This window comes from Phlebotomus papatasi, chromosome 1, assembly GCF_024763615.1.
Source record: "Phlebotomus papatasi isolate M1 chromosome 1, Ppap_2.1, whole genome shotgun sequence".
NCBI classification, from domain to species: Eukaryota; Metazoa; Arthropoda; class Insecta; order Diptera; family Psychodidae; genus Phlebotomus; species Phlebotomus papatasi.
Genome location: NC_077222.1, coordinates 55191286 through 55203409, shown reverse-complemented (window position 1 = coordinate 55203409; position 12124 = coordinate 55191286). Strand labels below are relative to the sequence as shown.

At 33.5% G+C, this 12124-nt stretch overlaps 1 protein-coding gene across 1 annotated transcript in view; it reads right to left on the bottom strand.

The window, feature by feature from the left end:
• Positions 1-10174, bottom strand: part of LOC129807399 (uncharacterized) — a 51484-nt gene extending 41310 nt beyond the window's left edge. The window contains exon 1 of the mRNA XM_055856635.1: positions 9650-10174. Coding sequence (XP_055712610.1) covers positions 9650-9767 — 118 coding nt within the window. The 5' untranslated portion in view covers positions 9768-10174. The remainder of the gene's footprint in view (positions 1-9649) is intronic.
• Between the last annotated feature and the right edge of the window lie 1950 nt (positions 10175-12124).

Genomic DNA, 12124 nt, shown 5'->3' with positions numbered 1-12124 from the left:
TAATCAATTAAACAAATCGGGTGAAAATTGAGCCTTGACCTTCAATAATTCAAGATGGCGATTTTTCCGGTGTTAAGTGTCTAAGGACGAAATGTTCAGCTGGACTACCTCCAAGACATATCCATCCACAAATGAAGGAAATCGTCAGGGCCAATTTTTTGCAAAGTTCGAAAAACCTTTTTGACCTTTTTTTGGGGGATAGGGAACGCATTAAGGGGGAGGGGGGAAATAAAGAGGTTGGGTTCGAGATAAGGTCATTTTAGGAGGGATCATCGAAGACCGGAAGTTGATATCTCTTACCGTTTGAATTTTATATGGGTCAAAAAGTGAAAAAGTGCGAAAAGCAGTATTTTCAAAATAAATCTATTACCGTTACTTTTCCGATCCATGACCGTTTATGATCGATTCAGTCGGGTTCAGAATTAAAATATCTTTCAAAAAGGTCTAAATTTGTCGAAATCCGTTAAAGATTAGGCCCTCCAGGTTGGTTGACCTTTCACCTTAAATAATTCAAGATGGCGAATTTTCCGGTGATAGGTGTCTGAAGACGAAATGTTCAGCTAGACTACCTCAGAAACATATCCAAAAATGAACGAAATCGTCAGGGCCAATTTTTTGCAAAACATGAATAATAAATAAATTGGAAAAGTAATTCAAGAAAAACGACTTCAAAAAATAAATATGTTTGGAATTTGTTGTGCTAAATGTAATCAGAAGCAACCTTTAAAAAGAACGAAAATATGTTAGTTGAGATTTTTGACAATCTCATGTTCTATTATAATTACCCAGCAAACACCAAATGCTAACCGATTTCAATTCAGCTGAAAACATGTATTTTCAGGTGAATTCTGCCATTTCCAATTATATTTGGTTAGCATTTTTTTGTTTGAGAACTGCTAACTGGTCAGCATATTTTTGCTGATCGACTCAGGAAAAATATGCTGAAAACGGTCCTTTTTTCAGCTAACTGTGCTAGTTGGGTACCTTCTTATCATCTTTTGAGTGATTAAGAGGAAGAATAATAAAAGGAACTACAAACGGATTTTCTCACTTGAGATTCCTAGACATGCATTATCATTTTTTACGAAAGGGACCACATGTCTAATTAAAACTCCTTAATTAAACTGATTATGTTATCTATTTGAAATGTTGTTAGCCCCTTGATGCTCTTATACTGAAGAGTCAGTCACAACAAGTCATGAAGAAACACAATTGGTATTTTTGTCCAATTGCCGCTAAAGGTCGGGGAAAAAATTGTTTAGCACCTCAAGTGCAATAATAAAAAAAAATCACACAAAATAAAATTAATACTGAAACTAATTTACAATAGCAAGGAAAAACAAATACATATCAAGCTAGTAAATTAAACCGCAGAAAATTTCTTGTCTACGTGACTTTTGCCGCTGTAGTGTTGAGCTTTTCTTTCGACAATGAAACATGGGGGAAAGGTTGGGGAAAAATGCGCCTTCGAAGGTGCTTGGGGAAGCTAAATTTCGCGATTTGGTTGTATAGAGTGTAATTTATAAATTATTTGCTAACAAGGTCAGGAAATTGGTTGGCAGTCACCCAGTCTGTATAAGGTTTTTACAACGCATAATAAATTCAATATAATTCACTTGATATTATGTACAAAAAAAATATATGGCATACATTCTACAAAAGAATTCAATGAAATATTTAGAAACAAATGTAACTAAAGCCTCATTGTGCAGCAGATACAAAAATTAGGATGTGGTTTTTCTTTCTTAAACCCAATTGGGAGTTTTTCGATCGTGCCTCTTTCCCCAACAATACGTCCAATTGAATTATTTGCCCACAATTGTGTTCTATTGATTAGCTATGAACAATCAATTTATTTTCAAAATACCACCTTCATCTTTTTCTCGCAGTCGCACTACCACAATATTTCATCAATAAAAAAAAAACGAACTATTAACTGGCTTTTTTTTAGCCACTATCCCAATTGAGTTGGAGCTTTTTGCAGCGATGGAATGCAAGAAAAGAAAGTAGGTAAAATAATTTTCTGACTTCCTTCTATTCCAATTTTTTTTCAAAGCTTCAGTCCCATATTTATGACCTTGTGCTTTATCTGATCCTAGAAAACTTGAGCAGGAAATAGCATTTTGTCAATGAACTAAAAATTTCTGCAAATTGTAGCTCAAGTAAGACCAGCTACCACTGGTATCGCCTTTTCAATCTCATAGATTGGACAAAGGTGAGCTTTTAGTGGCGGAAACCATCGAATGAAGTCCAAGCCGGAACCGGAGACGTGGTCGGAGCCAATTCCGGAACCGGAAAAACAGGATGGTGTGAGAGCAGATGATCGAAAAAGATGAATCAGATGGAATGTAATAAAAGCGATTAAACATTACTTCGAGCTGTGAAAACATTTTCATTTCGAATTCAACAGAAATTACAAGTTTATCCATCGAATACTTAGTCATTTTGTAGTGTTGAAATTGAGATGAAGCATGAAAATTTCTTGTTATTTTTATGCAAAAATACATAAACTCAATAGTAAATTGACAGTCTTGAGCTTGTTGACGAGATAAACTATTCATTTCGCAAAGTTTTATTTAAAACTTCCTAAGATTTCTGCGATCTTAAAAATTGATAATATTTCTAACAAAATAATCATAAAAATGGTAATACTTCAAACTAAATAAACCTATTGAAAAAAGGCGAAGAAAATTCCACTAAGCGCGTGAACACTTCGAATTAACTTTGCAAACATTTTAAATAATATTTAAACTATTTTTTAATTGATTTATTATTTCATCGATTTCATCGACAATCATCCATCGGATCTGCATTTCTTTTGTATTAGCGTCTGATGGAAGAGATGTCGTTTTACGTATTGCCGTCCTTTAAATTAAATACGAATACGAAACAAATGCAGGTACGACGAATTTTTATTTGTTTTTTTTTAGTATTATTTTTATAGGGGGTCCCATGGTGCAATCCACAAGATCATTCAACGCTTTTAGAAGGTGCTCTTTTACAGTGAGTCCCCTGGCTCCACTGTCAAATTTTGAGAGATTAAAGCACCCGAAGGTATATTTTTCCCGATTACAATAAAGAGGAAAGTGCCCTGGTACGATCACAAGCTTCGTGATGACTTAATGTTTCCTATATTTCTCAATAAATGTGACTATCACATCCATATTTTAAAAAACCAGCGGAAATTTCCCAGTTTTAAAGTATATTGCAGAGTCATATTTATTCATAAACAGGAAAAAATTAACCATTACGAAGCTTTGGATCGTACGAAGCATGGGTACTTCCCCCTAAAACTGAATAGTAAACCGAATAATATACAAAATAGTCAATATGACTCAGTATATCAAGATAAAAAATATTTTTTTTATATTTTACATTTTTTTTTGTTCTTAAGTCATTGCAAAATGTGATATTAGCAACAAAAAGGTAATGAAATCCAGGAAACAAAATAAAATAAAATTATCATTTATAAACGATTCAGAAGCCACTAAAATAAACTTAGTTTTTTGCATGTCAAGGCAAAAATAACGTTATCTCCTGTAAGGGAATTCTGTAACTGTATGACAATGTCATATGACAAATTTGAATTTTTTTGTATGGTAAATCCGGAAAAAGTAATCATAAATCCGACTTACACCAGTTACTTAAAGCTTCATAGAACACCTTGTAATGACCACTCGATCTACACTGAGCTTTAATGTTGTCCTTCTCCGGAATTTTACCACGAAAATTTGTCATATGACATTGTCATACTGCTATAGAATTCCCTTTCTGGACTTCCCACGCAATAAAATAATTTATATAGGTAATTGTGATATATGGATTTATAGAAAACGACAACCGAAGACTTCAAATTGATATATTTGAACCGTGTTTCTGTAGTTCCATGACAGAGGGAGAAATGAAATATTAAGCATCAAATAGGGTAAAGTGATATAATTTGGAATTAGTGTTACAAGTTGGACAATTCGACGGTACAAGTTGGACATGGCTTTTTTCTTGATAAATACACTACAAAATTTGTTTTTAAGCACAAGGAACCAAATTATAAAACTAAAGCATTAAAAATATACATATAAAAATGAAGTACTAAATTTATTAAGACAAAAAGCCCTGTCCAAATTGTACCATTGTCCAACTTGTTCCACTGTCCAACTTGTACCACTTTACCCTACGCAAATTTTTCAAAAAGATAAAAAAATACTCTAAAGCTAAAAAAAAATTTTAAAAGCTATATTTCAGAAAAAGTAAATCAATATATAGGTATACTTTTACTTATACTTTAAGTGTAAACTACTAAATGTTTATTTTAGATTAGTAAAAGATTAAACTAAAAATGAAATATACTTTTTAAAAGAATATAGTCTTAATCCATTTAGAAATTATTTGTCCAAGAAACATAAAAATAATAATGAGAATTTACTTAAAATAAGTATTACGTGTTAAGGCGTCTACACATTGGGAGCAATTTTCGTCAAAAATTGCGTTTTTGACAGAAATTTGACGTTTCCCCCTACAACGCTGCAGGGAATTTCCTTCAAAAAAGCAATTTTTGACAAAAATTGCTCCCAATGTATAGAGGCCATTAGTCACAATTACATTTATTATGTAAATATATGCTCTAAACCGCTTAGACAGGGAAACGACTAAAAGTAAATCTAACTCATTCTCTTGTAGATCTAGATAACTTATGTACGATTAAGAAATAATTAATTGTTTCCTGTTAATGAATAACAATTACTCACATTTTCACACAAAACAATGTCATTTTTTTGGGCATACACTATAAAGCTTTTTTAAGTTTTCATCCTTTTATTACGTTACAAGTCATACAAGTGATGAAAGAACAAGATGAATATATATATTATAGCCCCTTAAATCCTATGCAAAATTATTTTTACGCAATTTTCAAAATTCTTGATTGCATTATATGTATGTGATACGTCTGAGAAATCTCTCCATTTTCACAAAATTCCATTACCAAAAAATATAGCCATTATATGATTGCAAGTATACCAAAATTGGTTTTCTGAGTTTAATACCTAATACTTTGCATTTCATTATGTAATATCACTACAAAAGGGTTGCAACTAAGCAATACCAAAGTTGGACAGTGTTTAAAGATCATAAAACGAGAGCCTCAGGTGTAAAACCTTAAATATGGCAAATCGATCAATTTTATCTCTCTATTCTCCATATTCACTATGAGATAATGGTGCATTTCGCATATCTGCATATTGTTCACTATAATGGGTAAAAGAAATTCAGCTGTTACACTGAGGCACTTGAGATGGTGTATTGGGGGAGTGAATCCATATATTACTACGAAATAGTTAAATTTAATACAAAATATGGGTAATTACATGAGCCGTATGTGTGAATAAGAATTAAAATTGGTATAGTGCTCCCAGAGTTGAAGTATCCGCTTGACATTTTAATATTTTAATACAGTGCAGAGTTTTTAGTACGTTAGAACCAAATGGTTGACCTGAGAAAATGTGTGTAAATACATAAAGTATGTGAAGTAAGTCGTGATGGAAAACACCTTCGGTATGCCAATAATCTTATGCAATTCATTCTGCTTTAGTCTCCAGCGACTCTCTTGTTTTCTGTATTAGACGGTAAGTCCGATTCTGAAATACTCTGCAATAAGTGGATTTGAGTCTGCAGAATTGCTATTTGTACTCCCACGATATGACAATTTCACATCGTGCATAATTTCACATACAATTACGCTAGTAATTCTTTTTTTTTCTTAATTCTCTTGAGGGATATTTAGTCGCCAAGTTGTGGAGTCCAGAGTGTCCAAGATGTATGTAGATTAGGATCTTCTATTGTTCACGATCTCAAGCAAATTCATACTAATGATTTTGTGCTCTATGATTGCTCTAGGATTGTTTGATTGGGCGCACCGCACCACAAGTGCGTCCAGCAATGTAAAGTCGTTTGATTTCAAAAGATGCCCTTGGACAGAACAATTCCAAATGTTTCACTCTATTAATCGCATAAACGAATTGGCAAGCACACGAACAGTTTGTCCATGTCCGTAAGCTTGGAATCTTTCTATATTCCAAGACCGAATTTTACAGCTCTTAACTATATAGCTATACCGCTTGAGATTTCATGCAATTAATGGGGCGACTTCATGAGTGCTAAATTACGTACAAAAATCCATATAAAGAAGTTTTCTCATAAAAATAACTTAAGCTTGCTGCCTCGAGATTATATTAAATATCCGCTAATGTTTCAATCGTGCCTCTTATCTCTATCTATCGTCGTTTCAACAGAGATCTCACTTTCTTGGCTGCTCTTTAACAATTCCAGTGCATAGTGGACGTGTGTCAAGTTAATGCTTCGCATGATAATCTGGATCGGATTAAAAGTTCGCAGCGTTTTTTTTTTCTTTTTGAAATGTGAAAAATGTAAGGAAAGTCTTCAAGTAAAAGTTGAATTTAACATTGCAGTGCGATCTTATTAAAAAAAATGAAGTTTAAATTCCATGTTTAATAAAAAAAAAGTCATATAAGACAACTAATATGTTTTAGACTATAACTCGATTAAATAGCTTAGTTAGAAACGTGTTTAAGGATCATTAGAGTTTCGTATTAACTAATTTACAATTAACCAAAACTCTCCTAGATGGTAAACTTAACATCGTTTAGAGTTAAACTCATCCGTGACTATAAATAATTTCCCCTATCAAGCTTTTCGATTTTGTTCTTGGATTTTAATTTAAAGTCATATGTCTTAAGTTCCTTCTGAATAGTATTTTATACCTTTTTTCTTATACATTTTCTCAGGATTGTCTTTGTTTCACAGATGCTAAAACACCATTTCCCGATCAAGATTGTCATACAATTATGTAGAGGTTTTTATAGATTTAAATTTTATAGTAGGAAATTCTATTTTCCTTTCGATTTTTAAAAAGGAAAAAGTATGATTTAATAGAACTTATAATTTGATTGATTTTTTTTATTGAAAACCTTTTTTCGTTAGGGAATAAGACACATTATTACTACTGTTATATTATTAATGTTATTATTATTTTTATCATCATTTTCTTTTTATTATTATTATTATTATTAATATTATTCATACTTTTGATCGATTGAATTTTACTATGTGAAAAGTGGGGGAAACTGGGGCACCACCAAACACGGGGTAGCACCAAACACTGTGAGTTTTTAATCAGATATTTGACTTCAGAGGACAAGACTTATAGAAATTTATACATAGATATTATAGGGATGCTTGTCCACTGAAGAAATGGTCGATATAGTCTAAGTAGTTTAGAACTAAAAATTACTGTTTGGTGGTACCCCGTGTTTGGTGGTGCCCCAGTTTCCCCTAATCATGTAGTTATTAAGTACTGTCTAGCATTATCAATCTCAAAGACGTAAGATAATCTTATGATTAAGTTCTAAAAATTAGGCTTAACCCTTTAAGAACGAGTGAAACATCGGTATCACAAATTTTTTTGACTATAAAAAGTTATTTTGTTTTCTAAATAGTTCGAAATTTTTTTTTTTTGGAACACCATATTGTTCCATTCGTCCTTAACTCTTTGAGGACGATAGAGATACCGGTGTCCCAAAAAAAATTCTTATAGCCTTATAATGTTTTCCTCTAAGAAGTAAGAAACAGTGATTTTTTCTGACCACAAATTTTGAACTTCTCGTCTTTAAACGGTTAAAGGGTTAAGGCGTTTACACATATTGGGAGGGTTCGTAAAAAATTGCATTTTTGACAGAATTTTGGCGTTTTCACCTACAGCTGTGCAGATAATTTCCTTCAAAAAAGCAATTTTTGATGAAAATTGCTTCCGAATGTGTAGAGGTCTGGAAACAGTTTCGTTTTTCGGAAGCATTGCAATCTAGCCCCTATTTTAATTTATTATATGCAAATACTTCCACTTTCCTCTCGATTTTTCAGCATGCACTCGACTTGTTTCCTTTAAATCAAATACCGCTCAACTTGTCTTTCATGGACACTAAGCCGGCTTAAAATTCTTTTCATTTTATTTTGAAAATTGATAAAATAGTGATTCTGGTGCAAAAGCAAATTAACCTTATATAGCTTTATACTGGCCCTATCAACTCATCTCATCCATGTTTATAATAAAACGCTACGAATTTCTTTCGTAACCAAATATTTCCAATGCACAATATTGAATTAATGATCCTTTGTGGAGATTGCTAAAGAATTTACTGGAAAAAATAGTTCGCACCCATAATTTATGTGTGACTTCCAATGAATTTCTCTTTCGACGTGCGAGTTCGTCTGTCTGCGAACTCGTGCAAAAATTTCATCATATGTTGTGTCTCTTGTGGCGATTATGCCTCTATCACAGCGGATCATCTCCCATTCCTTCATCATGTGCAGTTTCATTTTTCAAACTGGACTCTCCCATGGCGATGATTGCAAGTGAAATTGACAGACATTCGCCACATAAGACTAAAATTTTAATTAGCTCAAAATAAACGTTTAAAACTTTCATCTATGCCTGATTTACAAGCAACTTACTTTAAATTTCAACACAATCTTCTCTTTATAGCTTCTTTAGGTTTTATTTTTTTTTTACATTTAACTGCCATTTAGGACTCTTCTTAAGCTGATTTCAATTAACCCAACAATTTATGTTTGTACGAAAATGCAGATAACCTAACGTAATGCTCACGCATGTGTCTTGTGTACAGGCTATAAAGTCTTCTTAATTGTCTTTTCTTTTAGGAGAATAGCAATATTTTCACAAAAAAAAAAAAAAAAAATCAAGTAAAACGTAAAGTGTCTAATGGGCAATTTCTCTAATTTTAATGTGATTTTCACTGTGATATAAAATAAAATATGTGCCTCAACATTTGGTTCAGAGTTTTATTTTTGTGAGATAAATTAAAAAAAAAAGTGAAATGCATTTGCCAGATTAACAATTTTAATATAGCAACTTGTTAATTGTATTTAATTGATTTAATTCACGCCAGTAGTAATGCTACCTCTTTATAAGTTAATAAATAAATATTTACATACATATATACTCATTAATTGTATTAAGCAATATGAAATTACCCTTGATGAAAAATCTAATTACTCCTTGCTATTGCCACTCATGGTTCGGCTCTCAGGAATTCATTCATGTCGCATATTTCTATTCGCAGACCACAGCAATAAGCAAGAGCAGAATATTGCTTGTCCTCTAATTAGAAGTGTGCTTAATTGAAAAATACAAGAGTGGATAAAAACACTGATCAACTGATTGACAGAAATGGAACGTTTCCAGTTGCGCTAAACTTCAACTTTCTACTCTAACACTAAGAAACCGGTTGTCCAAGAAGCTGTGATCATTTTTGCACTAACTTTTCTGTTGGATTTTTAGCAACTCTAGCAAGAAATTCACTAAAATAGATTTAAAAAAAAGAAATGTCCACATGCGTTTGCAATCTCGGAACGGAAGATATGAAGAACAGTTAAGATACTACACACTTCTTTCGAGTCGGAATTCTTTTACTCTTTTACTCAAAACTGGAATAGAGGCATAAAAAGTTATTTAATGCCTCAATTAGAGAAACTCTAAATCCCATTCTATGTCACTATAAAATCACTTTAGCCAGCAGAAGAAAAATGCTTATGAGTTTGCTCTAGATTCCAAACTTACCTTTTACCCGTTTCGTTTGAACTCTCACACCTTCCACTAGGAGTAGGGAATTAAGTAGGTATAGGGATATTCCGAGGAAAACAAGTTGGTATATTTTCCGTCTGCCTGATGCCATCATTTTCACCTTTGTTTCACGAACAATAGAGTTCTTGCTGGGTTCGTGGTATAATCCAAGATCTATTGAACACTGGCAATTTATTTTTCTCTTCGCTTGAGATATTCAATCAAATAAGATCACTCGAACAAAAAAAAAACAATAATCACAAAATGTACTTAAAAGTGCAAGAAGTGATTGATAAATCCTTCAGTGCAGTTTACAAGTCATCCATGAGTGTAAATGCTTCACTCAAAGTCTTTAAAATGAATCACTGGATCTCAGCTCTAGATTGCAAAGATCACATTAAGATCACTGAATTATTAGCACAAAAGAACCAATCAAGAAATCGCTTGAGCTATTGTCTACTCGTATTAATCCAATGGTGGCCGACATCAAACACACGGCCCAAGTTTCCCTCGCACTGAACTTCTTTCTGCACAACACCGTTGTATATAATACCTTTCTCTTGGCGAATATCTGGGGGCCTCGTGCCTAAGAAGTGGGGAGTTCACTCTTTGGAATCAATTTATCAAATGTGGGGGACAAAAGAGTGAGAGAATACATTAAGCAATTTCTGCGTTTTTCTTATACCACCTTTAACAGATATAACTAAAATGCCGAACTTTTCTATACCAACTACTGTTAATCCTGAAAATGTATAAGCCATGCACAAAAATTCTTATGCACCCTGGTTCAACTCTTTTTTTTTTCTTCCCAATAAAACCAAAAATGTGAAACAATTGTCGTGACGGTGAGCACAAAACCATAAGGCCCAGGGAAAAGCCAAAATAAAACATAAAGAAAAGCCACACTTCCCGTTGTCTCACCTTCAACCCAGTAGCTCCCACAAAGAAGCCACCTCTACCAGAGATCACTAGAAAAAGAGACAAGCAAAACCGCCAAGTGTTGGAAAGTTTAAAGCACCATTTCCAGATCATACATCACATTGTCGATTGATTTTCAAGTCGTGTGTGCAAAAGATGGTAGATGATATGGTTGATCGATTATGGTGTATTGACTTTTGTTGCTCGATCTCGCCTTCACTTGATGATCGAGCGACTGATCTAGTTTTGCCATTTTCACCCAAACCTCCACCTTCAATCACCGCCGAACAAAATCTGCATAATTCAATCAATTACACATTTTATGACTAAATATCCTGGTGTGATTTTCGATAAACATGGTCCGTTTTCCCATTTTTTGCATCGTTACAATGATGTAACAACTCAGCGTGGTCAGCAAAAAGACAGAAGGACCACCGTCAAATCTGAGTAATCGTTTCAAGAAGGAATTCAGAGGCTAAACGATGAAGTAAAGACGACAAATTGGACCCCTTGACACTGCAACAAAAGTTTATTTTATTTTTAAGTAAACAACACTTTGCGAAATGCTCGAACTTGTGGCTTAATTCTATTCTCTCGCATTACAAAATTTCGATAAAGCCATATGCATCATGCTTATATTTCTTCAAGGGATAATGGGCAGGAATGTCTGGAAGATGGTTTAATCATTCGCGAGAGATGAGATTGGATCTATTTCGTAGGCCATTTAAAAATTACTGCAACCCAAGCAAAGAAGGACTGTCAATCCTTAGGAAATTAATGTTATCCTTCTGAAAATCCATGAGTATAACAATTTATTTCTCGAAAATAACTTAATCGTAGTGAATGAAATTCAGCTTAAAGTCAACGTAATGACTTAAGCTTACAAGAAAAATTTTTAGATTCTCCCTCTGACTGCTCCATATAGGGGAAAGTACTCTCCCTTCGAACGTTCATTCCTTCGAAAAATGTGAATTTCTTTTATTTTATCTAAGTGACTTACACATGATTATCACTTAATTATCAATATGATAATAATTTCAGCTTTTACCGACTCCATTCTCGGTCTACCACTGCCCGGTTGTCTCGATACCCGTGTGGTGGATTTCATCTCCTTTCTTTCCACTCTGGTAAGCCGCGGTACCTCGCAGAGCTTGTGGTTGCTGGCTCATCCTCCAGGTCTTCGTGTCTCCGTGTGCCCAGTTCAGGGAGTCGTAATTTTCGCAACTCCATTTTTGTAGAGGGTGTCATACTCTGGAACACTTTGCCCAGAGAGCGAAAGAGGGGGCTTATCCTGAGTCATGTGGCCTCTGCAGGCTCCTAATTTACCTTACTTTATTGTATAGGGCCAATCTTGTACAGAGGACAGTTTGTCCTGTTTTAAATTAAATAAATTGAAATTGAAATAATAAACTAACTGATATTTAGTAGAAATGTGTAAGTTTATTAGGAAAAACAAAAGAAAATTCACATTATTCGAAGGCATGAACGTTCGAAGGGAGAGTACTTTCCCCTAGTAGCTCCCTTACAAACTAATCTCTTTTTTTAAAGTCATCG